This window comes from Python bivittatus, unplaced genomic scaffold (genome assembly GCF_059951505.1).
Source record: "Python bivittatus isolate LINGU-HERP-01145 unplaced genomic scaffold, Pbiv_v1 ctg000610_np1212, whole genome shotgun sequence".
Taxonomy (NCBI): Eukaryota; Metazoa; Chordata; class Lepidosauria; order Squamata; family Pythonidae; genus Python; species Python bivittatus.
In genome coordinates this window covers 195,823-212,357 of record NW_028277088.1, presented here as the reverse complement: position 1 = coordinate 212,357, position 16,535 = coordinate 195,823, and the positions used below count along the sequence as shown (strand labels likewise).

The 16,535-nt window shown below is 57.4% G+C and overlaps 1 protein-coding gene across 1 annotated transcript in view; it reads right to left on the bottom strand.

The window, feature by feature from the left end:
- The window catches only part of SSPO (SCO-spondin), an 83,846-nt gene extending 76,136 nt beyond the window's left edge, over positions 1 to 7,710 (bottom strand). Inside the window, exons 1-11 of the mRNA XM_088150507.1 lie at positions 7,613 to 7,710; positions 6,868 to 7,041; positions 6,004 to 6,094; positions 5,358 to 5,520; positions 4,142 to 4,915; positions 3,812 to 3,970; positions 3,109 to 3,191; positions 2,062 to 2,190; positions 1,727 to 1,877; positions 648 to 888; positions 202 to 340 (exon numbers count right to left, since the gene is read on the bottom strand). Of these exons, the coding sequence (XP_088006633.1) occupies positions 202 to 340; positions 648 to 888; positions 1,727 to 1,877; positions 2,062 to 2,190; positions 3,109 to 3,191; positions 3,812 to 3,970; positions 4,142 to 4,915; positions 5,358 to 5,520; positions 6,004 to 6,094; positions 6,868 to 7,041; positions 7,613 to 7,710 (2,202 nt within the window). The remainder of the gene's footprint in view (positions 1 to 201; positions 341 to 647; positions 889 to 1,726; positions 1,878 to 2,061; positions 2,191 to 3,108; positions 3,192 to 3,811; positions 3,971 to 4,141; positions 4,916 to 5,357; positions 5,521 to 6,003; positions 6,095 to 6,867; positions 7,042 to 7,612) is intronic.
- Positions 7,711 to 16,535: the final 8,825 nt, after the last annotated feature.

Sequence of the window (16,535 nt, the reverse complement as noted above, 5' to 3'; positions counted from 1 at the left end):
AGTTTGGGATGGGCCTTCCACCGATGGCTGCCACCCCGGTGGTTTAGCAACTGGGGAGAGAGAGCACCAGGACAGGTCCTTGTGCCACCCTCTGACGGTGCCCTAAAGCAGCCACATTTCGTGCAGTGCGGTTTTCCGGAGAAGGCTCTCCTCACGTGCCTTGGGCCAGATGATCAGGCCCCCCACCTGCCTGTCCCTCACCTGCACCAGGATGTACTGGCAGACACCGTGGAAGGAGTAGCGCTTGCCGTCGAAGGTCAGGTAATGCAGATGACCGTGGAGGACGCACTCCCCGGCACACCGATCCTGGGAGCAGATCCACTGCCCCCCTCGGCATGTGCTGTGGGAGCAAGGCAACGCGTCTGCATGAATGGGGGGTCTTCGGGGGGAGCCCTTGCCCTTCCCCCAAGCCAAGCCACCCTCTCAGCTGAAATTCAAACGTTCCGTGGGTTTGCCCACCACTACTTCACTTTGGGTTGGCTGCCCCCAAGATGTCTGCAGAACGTGGTCAAAAAAATCAAGATGGCGCCACAATGGTTGTTTTCTATGCACATCTCCTAAGTTTCTGTATCTGAGCCATCCCACCTTGAACCGCAAAGCGTCACCCTCCTTGGCGACCCACGGCTGTGATGCCCCTTCCAGCTCACCACTGGTTGCAGCGCTGCTGCAGCATCTCTCCTGGGCGGAACTTCTGCCGTCGGTGGAAGCAGGGGCACTGGCTCTTGGGGACGCAGGACCCCTCCTCCAGGTAGAGTCCTGGGGTGCATTCGCAGCCACTCACGCACTCCTGCCGGCAGTGGTCTCCTGCCCCCATCCCCACCGCTGCGCAACTGGCCGGGCACGACGACACGCAGTCCGTGTAGTGCTGCCCCCGGCCACACGGCTTCTCTGTGGGAAGGGAGCAAGCGAAGCCGCCTCAGGGGAGAGAAACCCCGAGCAGGCAGGAAGGTGGGCCTCAGCCCCTCCCCAGCTCCTGCCCTCGGAGCAAGGCTTCTTGGCCGGCTGGCGAGAGCGGGCAGCCGGGAAGCGCCGTTCAAGGCCCAAGCAGCTGCCCGCTCGCCCACTGGCATGGCACGGGTCCTCAGAGACGTTGCCACCTTGCCAGGGGCCGAACTCAGGGCCAGCTCCTTTGGAGGCAGCCCTAACAGCTGCTCTTTCCCCAGCGGGAATTCTGATCGAAGCACTTAAAAATGCTTGTAGAGTATCTTTTGCCATTCTTTCTGAGACTTGCAAGAACCCAGAGAACCCGGTGGAGAGGGGGGATCCCGGTGCACGTTCTGCCCTGACCCCCTACGCCCGAGGCTGGAGAGGTCCGGGGAACTGAGGTCAGCCTGCCCTGGAGAAATGCCTTTGGCGGGGAGCCTTAACGGAAAGGAGACACACCTTCCCTCGGGGTCCTGGTCAGGAAGGGGCAGCCAAGATTAGGTGCCTGGCACGGTAGCTGTAGGTCACCCAACCGGCTAAATCTGGGCTCCCAAATCTTTAACAAATGCATAGCTTTGGGTGCTGGAGTGATGCAGCCCTTCAGCCCAGACAAGGGAGGGTCCCTCCCCCCTTCGGGCCAGGCTGTGGGGCACCAGCCGGTCCGGCCCTTCAGGGAAGAAAGGAAACGTCTGGCAAAGGGGCTGAGGCTCATTCCTTGTGATCGCATCGTTCCCCTTGGAAATGCCTAGCAAAGGGGTCTAGCGGCCCAGGTCCACCCCACCCCCGGCGCTCTGCCCCATACCACAGAACCCAGGGTTTCTCCAGTTGATGAAGATGCTCTGCTGGGCACACTCGCGGGCATAGCTGGCAAAGGTCTCACAGGCAGCTGCAGGCCCTGCCCCTCGGCTGCACAGCAGGTACTTGCAGGTGTCGTAGAAACTGTGGGGGTTCACCTGCCGTGGGCAAGGAGGGAGCACAGCCTCAGGGGGGGTTCAGGAGGGCGGGCGGGTGGGCGGGTGGGTGGCCTGCATTCAGGCTCACCTTTGGTGGATGGTGTGAGGTAGGGGGAAACAGCCTGTCAGGGAGAAAGAGAGAGTCTGTGCATGCGCGTGTGCATATGCACGCCTGACTCCTCACCTGCGTATGGCATCTGCTGAAAGGGCTGGAGAAGAACTTCTGGCACGTGGCTTCAGCTGCCTCCTGAACTGCTGGGTCTCGCGCAGCATCGCAGCTGTGCGGCTCCTCTGCGGCATCTGTGCACGGACCCTGCAGCGAGCAAAGGAAGAGGATGAGCAAAAGGCAGACCGCTGCCCCCCAGCCCCTCTCAGCCAGCTGAGCGAGCGGGAGGGCCAGGCCCAGAAGGGGCATCTCGGGTGAGTGAGGGGATTCCTCCTGGAAGGCGCTTCTGGTGGTCCAGAATCGCTTTCTCCTAAGTCGGAGGTGGGAGTTGTTTCTGGATACAGAAACCGGGACACCCCAGTTTCCCTGGACAAGGCACGCCGGGATTACAGGGATCCAGGGAGGGGCACGGCAGACGAGTGAGGGAGCAGCCCCTCCAGGAGCACCCGCGGCGAGCCAGACCGAAAAAGGGCCAGGAGGAGCTCTGCCGTTGGCTCGCTCTGCAACACGGGATCATCCTGTGGGAACGCCTGATCCGTCCCTGAAGAACTGAGGATTGTGAGAAGGGGCGTCTGTGTCTGTGTCCATGTGCTTTAGAAGAAAGTTTAGCTACACTTTCGGTGACCGTTTAAATTCTATGTCATTACCTCAGTGTTCAGGGGACGCCTGTTGGCAGAATTTAGAAAAATAAATGCCTTACTAAGAAAGGCAAATGCGGCCGGCGAGGCCCAGTCCAGAGGTGCCCTCTCCTCCTGAACAAATGATGCTCGCAGGCGCAGAGACCGGCTGGAGCTCTGGCAAGCCAGGGCCGTCCTGGAAGCAGCCAGGAGCTGCATGGATCCACAGCAGCCCGGGGCCGATGATTCCGCCTTCGCTTCACCTGCACACGGAGAGATCTCCCCGATCTCCCCCGCCAGGAACCTCCAGCTGGACCAGGACGCAGGACCCGTCCCTTCTTTAAGGGCATGGAGTGGACGCGGGCAGCTGCGAGGCCCTCGGGAGCTGCGCTGAGCCCTTTGGAGGCCGTGTCTCCCCCCCCCGCCCCCAGCCTTGACTGGTACCTACCAACCCGGCCTCTGGAATGCGCCAGGAATTGCCAAAGCTGGCTGCCAGCGTGACCACGTCCCCTCCCACACGTTGGAAGTCATCTGTGGGCACAGAAGGGAGAGGCTGTGGGGACGATCCAGGACCACATCCAGAAACCACAGAGAGAAGAGACGTTGAGCCCCCTCCAACTCCCCCCAGCTGCGCATGGGGCTTTCTCGCTCAGGAAGATGGAACTGGAGCATGATGCTGGGAAGGCCGAGGGCTAATGCCTGCAGGGGGGCAGGGGGGCTCCTTGAGCCCCCTTGAGCAGCCTGGGCCCCTGGGAAGCACCCCGGACATGCTCACCGCCCTATCATTGCAGGGGCTGTGGCTGGGAAGCAGGGGAATGGCATCCCCCGACAAATAGGGAGGGGTTCGCTTGGGGATCCCTCAGGGCCTTCCAGGGCCCCCCGATTCCTCCCCTTGTCAAAGACTGCCCTGCACGGGGGCTGGTGGAAGCGTTCACATCTCCTGTCGGGACCCCGCAGAAGACCTTCCGTTGGATGTCTCCCCCAAGCAGCCCCAGGGCCCTCCTTCCATTTCCTCAACAAAAAAGGAAAGGGGGGTCCATTTGAGCGAGGAGCCCTACTGGGTTGGAGGGGCAGGACAGAGGTGAGGTGGCCCCTCACAGTCGCGTCCTCGGGGGCCTGGGATTTGGACCTCCGGCTGCCGGCTGAATTACCTGCAGGGTCGTCGTTGTAGACTCCGCACAGCCCCCGGGTGGAGCCCTGCAGTGCAGTCCCAACGGTGATGTAGACTGTGCTGCACCCATCAAACTTGACCCGGACCCCCAGGCCGCTCTCCACGAAGAGAAAGTCCCCCAGCCACCAAATGCTGATCCCTACAGGAGGGGAGCCGAGGGGCAAGGAAGGGAAAAGCTGTGGACCCCCACCCCACAGCTGGCCTGGCCCTCCCAGGCTCCGGGAGAAGGGCATGCGAGGAGCCCGCAGGGGACCCCCGCTCCCCGAATCCCACTAAGGTACCCTCCCCTCCCTGAGCCCCCTGCCCTCACCCTTCTGCAAGAGCGGCTCCCTCTCCGGCACCACAGCGCCATTCACCGAGACGTTGCGGCCCTGGGCCACCACCAGGTCGAGTCCAAAGAGCATGCGGAGGGCCTGCCGGGCAAGAAGGGTCGTGAGGGTGGGTCTTGGCCCGCCCCTGCCCCTGCTCAGCCCACCCAGACTGGCAGCCTCCAAGCTTCCCTCCAGGCATCTGCACATGCCCTGAAGGGGCACTCCGTACATGCCCTGAAGCATGGCGTTCTGCATTCCAGAAGTGGGACGGGTCCAGGAGCGGATGCAGGGCTTCTCCCTGCAGCCTTGGGGCAGAATGCAGACTTTGGGGGCAGCTCCTCTGGAGCCCCGGCCACAGCCCCTCCCGCTCAGCAGGCCAAGGCCCCTTACCCGTTGGCACCGGCCAGGCACGCAGCCCCCGCTGCCCGAGGAGACGTAGACGGCCCAGGTTCCCTCGGAAGCGGCAGCCAGTGCGTAGGTGCAGTTCCCACCGAAGCGGAAATGTTTGCCGTCGAAGGTGCGGTAGCGGAAGCCGGCCCAGGTGAGGCAGGTGGCGAAAGGGGGCTGGTGGGGCCTCTGCCGGGCCAGGAGCGCCGAGGGGGCGGGTGGCCGGAGCAGGGAGGGCAAAGGCGGGCCGTCTGGGGAGGAGGCGGCTGTTAGCAGGGCTGCATCTGGGCTGCGCTTCCAGACTCCGCGGAGTGCAAAGCCTCGTTGCCTTGCAATCCCAGGCGCTGCCCTGTGCTGCGCACATGTGCAGGAGGGTGCCGTTGCACCTGCCCAGAACACCCCAAAGCAAACGCCTTTCCTGGGATCACCCTGCAGCTGTGGAGGGCCAGGGAGGCGAGGGGGCGCTGGAAGGAGGCCCGATCTGAAGCAGCTGCCGAGGGGCGATCCCGCGGCTGGCCCAGGGGAGTTCGTTGTCCTGCTGCTGGTGCCGTTGAGCTGTGGATGGCAGAAGGCTGGAGGCGGATGGGCCTTGGCGTCACCTGGGCCAGCCCTGCTCGCGTTTTTAAGAGAGGTGGGTCTCTGCTTGCAGGGCCCCAGCGAACGTGTCATTTCAGGAGGCAGCCTGCCCCACCGGCTCTCCCGCCGGAGAACTCTCTCGCTGCTCTTGCCCCGGCTCCTGGCATAGATGGCACGGGCTTTCGCTAGACTCGCTTCGCTCTTGGGTCCTTCCCCCCAGTGTGAACCTGCAAAGGGCCCAGCACGACTCACCTTTCAGGGGCTGCCGGGAGCAGCTAAAACAGAGCCCAGAGGAGGCGTTTTGCCAGCTGCGCCCCCATGGGAGGCCACAGCACTCGGTCAGGCTGAACAGCGAGCGGTTCTGCAGCCCGGGGATGTCCTGGCACTGCCAGGTGGCGAAGCAGGGACCCATCGACTCCACTCCTGCAAGCAGCCAAGGGGGAAGCAAACCGGATCCAGGATGAGGGGGGGACGGGGCCCTCTTTGTCACCCAGCAGCCGTCGGAGGCTCTGGCTGACCTCGCAAAGGCGGGTGGGGACCGAGCTGGGCCGCCCCAGAGGGGAGTCTTCCCAGAAATGCCAGGGGGACAGGCAAATACCCGCATCCACGACCTCTCAAAGCAGGCACGCAGCCTGCCCTCAGCGGGGCAAACCCGCCACCCCATGTGGAACTACCCTGAGGAGGGCGGCTGAAGAGGGCGGGGGGCAGAGCAACAGGAGCAGGCACTACTGCTAAATTGCAAGGCCTCTATGCCAGCCTTGCTCTCTGCCGCTGCTGCCGGTCTGGAAATCGGGGCTCTGTGGTGGGCACTGGGAGACCAAAGAGCAAGGATGCCCCTCCTTGAGGAGCATCCGGGGAAGAGGAGGAGAAGGACCACCCAGCCCGGCTCAAGGGAGGCCCCCTCACCCTCCGAGCAATGCGGCCCGCTCCAGCCCTCACAGCACGTGCGCACCGTCCGGTTCCAGGCCAAGGGCCGGGCGTCTTCAGGCCTGCGGGGAGGACAGAGGGACAAATGCGGAGGAGGCTGGGCGGGCGAACGTCCACCGAGTTCCAAAATCACGTGGCCGTGCAGGTGTTACAGAGCGTAGCTCTTCGCGCACCCTCCAGTGTCACCTGCTTTGGCAGACCCAGCTTTGAACCAGGGTTGGACCACGGCCTCTGCAGACCCTTCCGGCTCCCCTCCAGGAGCACAAGGTGAACTAAGGAGCACGTGCAGCTCCTGTTTATCCCCACAACAGCCCTGTGAGGTAGGTCAGGTATAATGCCTAAACCAAACACACCAGGGGATGGGCTCGAACCCGTGTTTCCCTAGTCCAGATCTGGGCTTTAACCACTAGCCCCGCTGGCTCACACCTCCTGCCTGGCCCTAGTCCCCAGAAGAGTGGAAGAAGAGGGGCTTCTCTTCTCGTGAGCAAACCCCTCAAAATTAGGGTCTGGTTCTCTTGTTTGCAAAGGGGGGGCAGAGGAGCTGCTCTTCCAGGAATTCGCCCCCCCTGCAGCCTCAAGCCAGTCCGAAGCCACTTCACCAGCCCGCCCCGCCTGGGCTCCTCAGCAGCAGACCCAGGGCTGCCTTGTGGGCAGGACAGGCCCGGCCGACCCTGGGAGGCAATTCGATCGCGAACCTTTGTGCGACCAGGTGGGTGGGGGCTGCTGGAGGGGCCCGAGATCACCTGTGGGCCCCTCCAGCCTCGTGCATCCGGTAAAGACAGCCCAGGATTTTTCCTACTGGCCTCCCTCCGCCACCTCGCAACCAGCAACTCACTTGTAGATGTAGCACAGGGCTCCCCCTGGGCCAGAGGCTCGGCGCGTCCTGTCCTGGTCGAGGCGCCAGCCGGCCATGGTGTACTGGTAGACATCCAGGCAGGGCACCGCCTCCTCCCGGCGCAGGGTCACCACCTCCTCGTCTAGCACCTGGACCACCCTCTCGCACCACCGCCTGCCGGAGGGAGGAAGGCAGCCCCAGGTGACGCACTGGGGGAGGCCGGGCAGGGCGCTGCCCAAGGAACCCCCCTCCTCTCCTTGCGTGTTGCCCCTCATCCACTAAGCAGAAGCCTCCTGCTCCTGGACCCTTGAGCCCCTAGCGACCTTGTGAAAAGGAAGCCGAGCTTGGTGAACGTTTGGAAGGGAGACTGAGCTGCGGGCTACGAGTCAGAGCAAAAAAGTGCTGGAAGAAGACGCGGGTACCAGTCCAGGAGGAGCAGAGCCCCCCCAGGACGCTTCACCTTTACTGCTGCTGCCCCTCCAGGCCTGTGCATTCATCACATGTTCGGAGAGCACACCGGTGGGTTGGCACCCTGGTGCTTGCCCGCCAACCCTCTGCATAATTACTGACCGATCCGTAGCTGAGGCTCTTTCCCCCTACCCTGCCCAAGAGATGCGATGGGACACCCGCTGCCCGTTTCCCCCTCGCCCGCATGGCCAGTCTACAGCAGGGCAACGGAGGAGTCTCGGGTGGCCTTCACAGCTCTTCCTAGAGAGCCCGGCTGGAGCCGCCCATCCATCCTCACCCGTCATCCAGTGCCAGCGTCTGCCAGAGGGAGAGCCACGCTAGGATGCCCAGCAGTTGCCTGGGACGAGGCGCGCCCGGAAGAGCCGCTTGCCACATCTCCTCCGAGGGCAGGAAGGGATCCCGAGGGTGGGTTTCAGGGCGGGTGGCCAGCCGGTCCCTGGGAAAGGCAAGTGTTAGAAGGAGCGGCCGAGCCGAGCCGCTGGTCCTCCTTGAGCCGCTGGTCTGGGGTGGCCGAGGGATAAGGAGAGCAAAGCCCCGCCAGCGCCAGGAGGAAATGGAAACGCGTTCGTCCCAGGCCCCTTTCCTCTGCCAGGGGGGAACGGCCTTGGAATGAGTTTGGCTTGAGGACGCGGGCGGCAGGGGCGCTGGGGAATGTGGTGGAATTCATGCGTTTTCAATCGGGGGTGTTTTGGAACAGAATGGTATTGCTTCAGTGAAAATTAGAGGTGCAAAGTTATAGATAAAAAGGAGAGCTGGACAGACGGACAGACATCCATCCATCCGCCCGGCTCCCGGTCCTTTTGCCCAGGCTCTCAGAGAGGTTCTTGTACAAGGGAATCTCCTCGCCATCCCCGACGATCTCCAGGGTATCTGGAGGTCAAGGGCTACGGCAGGGACGCAGCGGCCGCCCTCCCTCTGGGACAAGCCCGTTGGGGTGCAGGATGAGTTCCTTCGCCAAGCGGCAGGATGCCTACAGGGGTGCCTCTCTTAGGGGCAAAGGGCCAGGGAAGGGGACCCTCGGGGCCCGCTTCGGTGTGGGCGCAAATGGCCCCAGTGAGCGGGGGCATCGACCCCCTGCATTAGGCAGCAGGCTCGGATTGCTTTCTGAGCATGGACAGAAGGCCTTGGCACTTAATGGGAGGGCTGGGCTCCTGCCAGCCCCTCTTGAGAAAGGTCTCCTCAAGAGGGAGATGGAGAAACCAGCCCCCCACTTGAGGCTGCACATGGGCACCAACCAGGCGGCCGACCCAGAAGTCCACCGGCCACCTCAAAGCTTGCGCTGTGACCTGAAGGGCAAGCCAGCTCCTTCCAGGTGGCGGAGAGGAAGATCTTCCCAGCGCTGTCGGATCCCCTGAGCAGAGCAGTCCGTCCCCCACGCTCAGTGGAAAAATCCTGCTTGCCCCACCGAAGAGCCGCTTCCCACATACTGGAGTCCAGCAAGGGGCGGGGGGGCAGCTGCCCTCCCCAACGGTTTCCCCGGCCCGGCTGTGCGTCTGGAAAGGCAGCCAAAGCAGAGCTCCCTTCTGCTGCAACCCAGCCTCGCCTTTGGGGAGCCCCCTACCCCCTGGGCTCCTGCCTACCTGATGCTCCAGCTGGTGGGGGACACTCTGCCCGCGGCCAGGAGATCAGAAGCCCAGGAGGAGTGGCGGCGGCAGCAGCAGCAGCCACCAACTCCTCAGGATGGGAGAATTTATATCCTGCGGGATTAGCCAGTTTTGGAAGCACCTGGAGGATCTCCAATTGGAGGGCTTCCTCCCCACAAAAGGAGCCTGAGGGATTTATTCCGCCCCCTCCTCCTCCTCCTCCTGGCCCCCAGCCCCAGACAGCCGGGAGCTAGCCCCAGCGCCACCTGTAGCCGTCAGGCTATAAGAACAAGGACTTTGCCAATCAATAAGTTTTAAAATGTTTTATTTTATGCTAAACCTTCTGATTGTATCTGTACTTTGCTCTTTGGGGCTTCTGGCTGCCCTGAATGTTACTGCCCCCCCCCCGTGGCAGGGCAGTGGCGTTTTGCACCCCGCCTCAAGTCCTGCTCCCTCCCCACCCTCTGCACCCAGCCGGGCCCTCGGACCTTTGCGCAATGGGCTCTCTTGCCAACCCTGGTTTTGCGAACAGGAAAAGGGCTACTCATCAGCCTCTCAGCAGAGCAGATCCAGAGGGAGCTGGTTCGGTAGCCCCCAGCCGCTGCCCTTCATGGCTGTGACCCCCTGGGAGCCCCCTACTCGCCTATTCTGTGGGTAAAGCCGTCCACGCTGGGGGCCACCCTGGCACTCTTGGCAACAGCATCTGTTCTCCACTGGCCCACCTTGGCTGGCCCCAGAAAGTTCAACAGGGACAGACTCTGCTTGCACCCAGCGGGAAACTCCCTGCAAGTCCTAGGGCTGCAGGCTCGACTGTGCTGCTGCTGGGAAAATGAAGCCCCCAGAGTTGAGCTGGAAAGACCCCATCCGATCTGATCCAGCCTGATCCGACTTGTAACCCTGGCTACATGAAGGAGCCCTTCCTTCTGCCCGTCCTGAGTTTCTCACCCTTACGAGGATGGGAGAAAAACGCTCCTCGCATCACACACGTCATCGGTCCCTTTCCTAAAGATCCCAACGCAGCGCGCCACCCCAGCCCGCTAGCTGAGTTCCACCCCCTACGAAGCCGTTCCTGTCCAGGCTTCCCTACCTTTGCTCCTCTTCTCATCGCTTGCTCTTTATTTCCTGAGTGTGAGGCAAGGAGGTCACTTTGGCCGTAACTTCATCGTACCAATGACAAGAATTATGCACTTTGCAGGATTGTGTGGCATCGTCTCAGCTTCTCACAGGTGGCTACGGGTACCTCTGGGGGCTAAAGAAATGCCGCGTGAAACCCGGTGAGTCTTGGGGATGCGCAGCCTCCAGGGGCTTCGGGATGCCTCGAAAGCCCGTTCGCCTGGTGCTTTTAAAGGAAGCCACGGATCGGCTTACCTGGCACAAGGTGCGAGGCAGGAGCTGCCGATCTCGCACTGTTTGCAATTACTCTGTTAATTAATTACCTAACTGCAGCACACAGTGCAGAAACGAGACTCCCCTAGAAAGAGAAGCTGCCTTAAACTGGCTAGATTCAGACATGATGCCAAGCCATGGCTTGCACTAAGATGGCTTATGGGATAAACATCAAGGAATTTAGAACTGATGTATTGTCGAAGGCTTTCACGGCCGGCATACGATGGCTGGCGTGGGTCTTCCGGGCTGTGTGGCTGTGTTCTGGAAGTTTTGTTTCCTAACGTTTCGCCAGCATTTGTGACCGGCATCTTCAGAGGGCAGGAGCACAGGCAGGAGCAGTTCTCTCTGTGCCCAGACAGAACTCCTGCCTGTGCTCCTGCCCTCTGAAGATGCCGGTCACAGGTGCTGGAGAAACGTTAGGAAACAAAACTCCAAGACCACGGCCACACAGCCCGGAAGACCCACACCAGCCAATTTAGAACTGACTTTGGGGATAAGAAAGGAATGAACAAGCTGTGAAGGGGGGGCTTTCAGAAAAAATTATATACAGCGCTCCTGAGAAAGTGGAACTCAGACTAACCCCCCCTTGGTTTGGCTTAGCGTAAGATGGGGCAGAGAAAAACTCAGACAGAATTTCAAGAGTCTGTTCTTCTACCCTACAGTGATAAAGGCCATTCCTGTTTCTTGACCTGGGCTACCTCAAAGGGCTGACAGTAACCCTCAATGCTGTCCCCACTTCATTCCAAGCCAGAAACCAAGGCTGGGTTTGCCCACCATGACAGGTCCAGCTCCCCAGGGCTGAGTGGAAAGCGCGAACCAGTCCCTGAGCAGGGTGAATGGTCCTGGGGAGGGGGCAGTTTATAAGTCTCTTTCCTGGCACATCTGGAAATGCTGACCGTGTATCTGGGACCGTCTGCATAAGCCCAGGATTTTGCCTTTTTCTGTCACTCTCTGAACCGAAATGGGCCGAGGGCCGAGGACCCAGGGCAGGGAGGCTGCGCTTTTTCCAAGGAAGAGGAGGAGGAGGAGTGGAGGGGTGTCCCTGGACCCTCCCGCCTGGCAAGGCCCTCTTTTCCCCCACTCAGAGCAGGGAGGGAAGGACAAAGGATGAAAGCCGCTGCTTCCCTGACCCCACGGCAGGTCGAGGAGGCCTGCCTGCCCGTAACTAGGATTTACCCCGCGGGGTCCTAATCTGCTGAGCGGCATCCCCTTGGTCCCCGGGGGCGGCTCCCCCCTCCTGGGCCGCAGACGGACCTGGGCTTAGCCCTCCTTCCTGGACTTGGCTTATCCCAGCAAAGAATGCCAAGCCCCCAGCAGGCAGCTGCTGTCCTGTCCAACTCGGCCGGCCATTCGTCGCCTGGCCTGCTCTGACGCAGTTTCCCGAGAAAGCCCAAAAGCCTCGCCTTGGACCTCCCGGCCCCCAAGGAGCACAAGGCCAGCTCCCCCCCCAGGTTTGCAGCCACGGGTCCCCCCCACCCCCGTTTCTCCCAGGGGCCCTCTTCAGCACCACCCGGTCCTCAACCGGGGCGGCTTTGACAGCAGCTTGGTCTTTAGAGCATCATCTGAAAAATCTAGATCCCAAACCAAGTGTTGTGTTTAATTTCCATCACGCTTTGCTGAAGCTTTTTGTTGGTTTTTCCCTGCACAAAAACCCCTGGCAACAGTAGAACCTGAACTCAGGTAACCCGGTTCCAGTACAATTCTGAAACTACTGAATAAATGGACTCAGCGCTCTAAAGAAGCCTTGTATATACTAGACCAGTGTTGTCCAAACTTGGCCACTTTAAGATGAGTGGACTTCAACTCCCAGAATTCCCCATGGCTGGCTGGGGAATTCTGCGAGTTGAAGTCCACTCATCTTAAAGTGGCCAAGTTTGGACAACACTTTACTAGACGCTGATTGATTGGGTGCCATCAAGTTGTTTGCGACTCCTAGCGACCACATAGATAGATTTTCTCCCTGACGAATTTTCCCTAACTGGTCCTTCAAGTCTCCCAATGAAGCACCCACAGTCGCTATAACTGAGTCCATCCCCCTGGCTGCTGGTCGTCCTCTTCTTCTCTTTCCTTCCACCTCTCCCAGCATTAGGGCCTTCTCCAGAGACCGGGGTCTTCACATAATGTGCAGGATAATGTGAGCCGGGTCATTTGTGCCTCGAGGGAGAACTCTGGGTCGATTTGTTCGATGATCCCTCGGTTTGTTTTCTTGGCTGTCCACAGTCTTCTCAGGAGTCTTCTCCAAAGGCGTCAATGCTCTTCCTCTCCTGCTTAGTTCAGATAACTGAGGGACACATCAAGAATAAATCTCGCCAGACTACCCTTATCCTATTTTCTGAGCAGGTAATTCCCTTAACAGGTATGGGGAACGCCGTAGACATGACATGCCTTTACTGGAGCAGGGCATCTGACAAAGCACCCCAAGATGTGCTGATTAGTGAGCTGGTAGAATATAAGCTGGATGGCCCAACAATTGAATGGACAAAAGGCTGGCTTAGAAATCGCCCGCAAAAGGCGCTCATCAGTTTCCTCATCAACTCAGAGAGAGGTATCAACAAAAGAGCTGTAAGTATCAGACCTGATGCTCTACTCTTCGATATTTTTATTAACTACTTGGATGAAGAGGTGGTGGGAACGTTTATCAAATGGGCAAATGATAAAATTGTGTGTGAGAGACCAAACACCCTAAAAGAGAGAAATAACATTCAAAACATCATTGATAGGCTTGAGAAGCGGGCTGAATGCGAACAAATGCAATGTAGCAGAGACAAATGCAAAGTTTTCCCCTAAGGAAGCAAAGTTGAAGCAGACAGGTGTAGCAGAGACTTGGCCTGATATTCTGTTCCAAGAATTTTTTGCAGCTATTGACTGCAGTTTGATTACAAACCCAACATAGGCCAGAAAAGTGTCGTAACTGCAAAAAAGGGAGATGCCGTTTTAGGCTGCATCACCAAAAGCTTTCCAGATCATGGGGAGTTATCCTTCTCCTTCTCCTTTGGGCTGGCCCCACCTTGAGTCCCGTATCCACTTCGGGGTACCAAACCAAGAGAGGCTCAGAGAAAGACCGAGAATGACTAGGTGACCAAGAGAATGAGGGAGCAGTGCACGTTTAGCCCTGTGAAAAGATGGCTGACCAGGAATAGGGTGACAATTTTCAAATATCTGAGAAGATGTCACGTGAAAGGCGGTTAAAACCTGTTCCCTCTCATTCCAGGTTTTGGGTCACGGGATAACAGCTGTAAGATTTACAGGAAGGCAGATTCCGATGTTAGATAAAACCCCCTAACAGCGGAGCCAAGGACCCTGAGAAGCGGTGGTCCGCGCCCCCCCAGCGAGAGAGCCACCGGTCAGGAATGCTTCACTGTGAGCAGGGCTGGACTCCATGGCCTCTGCAACTCTATGACTGAAACCACGTGAGCCTCCTAAACAGGAAGTAATTAAGACAAGAAGCTACCGCTTAACATTGCAGGGGATCTGTGCTAAGTGTACCTTCTGCGTCCTTGTTACAGTTGTAGTGTTGAGTCATTATGGCTCTGGGGGAGAAAGTGGTGGGGCAACACAGCGTTATACGAAAGAATCCAAGTGGCCGATGGAAACTCCACTAAATCGTCAGCATGAAGGGTCTCCGCTACAGAACTACTTATTAAGAATTCCGTAACTACAGCATTGCTTATCCTGTCCGCCTCTCACCACTCAACCGGTCTCTTCCCTGCAGTGTCCACATTTTACAGAGCGCAGCTGGAGCTTGTCTGAGTCCTGACTTCCGTCCCGTTCCCACTGCGGCATTTGCTTATTTCAGAGCAGTAGCAGGATCTCACTCCATGGCTACCATTGATTCCTGTTTCCTAGTTCCTGTTTCTTTATTCAGAGAAGCGCCTCGGTAGCATTCTGAAAAACATGGATCAATAGACAAGCGTGTCTTGCGCAGTCGGGTTTAGTTTTCAGTTTGTGTAAGAAAAAGCTTGAACGCGAATGCAGAGTCATTGGTCCAAGAGCGCTGAGGGCCCCGAGTCGTTGCTGTGGGGTGTTCTCTTCTTCCTGGACCGGGGAGCAAAACCCCCGCAGCCCCCCGTGGGTGCTGCGAACATCAGAACAGATCAAGAGCCACGCTGACCCCTGGCTCACCGGGGCAGCAGTCCACGGAGACTGCTTCTGCCTTTAGGAATTGGCTTGACTGTATCATGCATTTCATTAATATTTACCGGAGACTGATAATGTAACTGTTAGGTAAGTATCGATCATAATACCGGCTGTTCCGTTTTTTAATCTGTGATTTTAAAATACTGTAAGCCGTTCTGGGAAAAGGTGGCGTATGAATTGGAAAACAAAAAGTTTTGAAGGGCATTATTTTGATATACAATTTTATATTTTATATATACACAATTTTATATATGCTTCACACAATGTTTAACCATACCTGTAACAGTGCACTCTATTTTATTTCTAAAGGGTTAACTTGCTTTTGCTTTGTAAAGAGCACTGGTTTCTTCCCCCCCCCCTTATCTCTTTGCTGAATGCCAGATTGTCTTCGAAGAAACAATTAGATGAATACAAGTTGTTTGTTTTACCAAGCTTTTGCAACAGTCGTGGGGCCCTGCATTCCAGAGAGAGAGATAAGAAAAATCTTGTATGCCATTCTCTTGGTAACCAGAAGAATAAGTTACATTTAAGTTTACCTTTCTAAGAACCACCTTTCACTTGCTCAGACCGTCCCAAAAATCCCTTGTATGGGTGTGAGGGGATGTACTATCTGATTACAGATTTACATGTCTATAAAGTCTCTGATGTTTGTGTTGTAAGGTGTGATTTCATCAACCTCTCTTCTGAATGTGTTGATTGGGGTCACCCAGCTGTGTCTTGATCAAAATACATCTGTTATCTTAAAGAAGCCTCGTCTCAAGTCTTTTTATTTGGCTTTATTGAGACTTGGGAAATAAAAGGTGCCATACATTTTTGGCGAGCCAGCCAGGAGTCCCGAAGGCAGGGATTCCTTGGGGAGGCTGCTTTAAGCCCCCCTCATTGCCTTCACAACAGCGGACGGGGAAAATCGACGGAGACCATCCATCAATGTCAAGCGCGCGCCTGGGAAGTTTTCCAGTGACCTTGTGCTGATCGCCGTCGGCAGACTCCGCTCCTGCTGGGCCTGAATGCTCCAAAATTGAGGCTTCTCCCTTCCGTTGTATAAAGACGGATTGGGAAGGGTGAGTATGCTTTTATTAGGTGGGGAGTGGTGCCTTGTGAGTGCGTGAATGAGACATGGGAAACTTCTGTTAGAGATCTGCCCATGAAGTGAGTGTGTGAGGATCTTAGTGCGTTTCCTCTGATTACCCATGTGAGGCGATAGAGGCCACGACGATCCGCGTGGTTGATTTGTGTGTGTGTTGGAATATATTGTCCTAGAGGAGGATTCCAAGGTAGGAGGGTGCACTATTAGATGGAAAAGGATTTCACATTAGGGAGGGTACTCTGGCCAGACCCCGAGCTGAATGAAGGAAAAATCAGCCCGAGAAATTCCTAGAAATCCCGAGCTGAGGCCCTGCGTCGAGGGAAAGACGAACAGGGAGTAGGCAGCCCGAGAAATTTTCCTGTGCCTCTCAAAGAATCCCGAGTCGACGGAAAGACCCGAGAAATCCTCTAGGCAGCACGCACCATAACTCACAGCAATAGAAGGCTTAAAAAGGAAAAAAAAAAAGAGGAAAAAGGAAAAAGAAAAGAAAAGAAAAAGAAGAAAATCCACTAGGTGGCACTATGGGGAACAGCAACAGCCGCCTGAGTGAAACAGCAAGGAAGGAAGCCGCGGCAGAAAGCTTTATGCCGGCAAAAAGCCCTACGCCGCTGCAGTGTGTTCTTAAGCACTGGGACATTTTAAAACCCAGAGTTGCAATGAAATTGAGTTTTAAAAAGAATAAACTAAAACCTTTTTGTGAACTCGTTTGGCCACATTATTATATTGGCCCAAATGTAGGATTTTGGCCACCAGAAGGTACTGTTGATGGAGAGTTCATAAATATTTTTGCCAGCTTTTTGGCTTCAAGTGGCAGAATTGAGGAAGAGATATATGCTAAATTTTTCTTTAACCTCTTCCTTCGCCCAGACCTTCAAGTTCTATGTGGGCTGAAAACCAACCCTGTAAAACTTTTTTCCCTGCAGCCGAGAGCTGAGCAGGGCACAGAAACAAAGCTAAAGCACAAAACGGAGGAGGAGGAGGAGGAATTTCCCCCCCCTTATTGTACT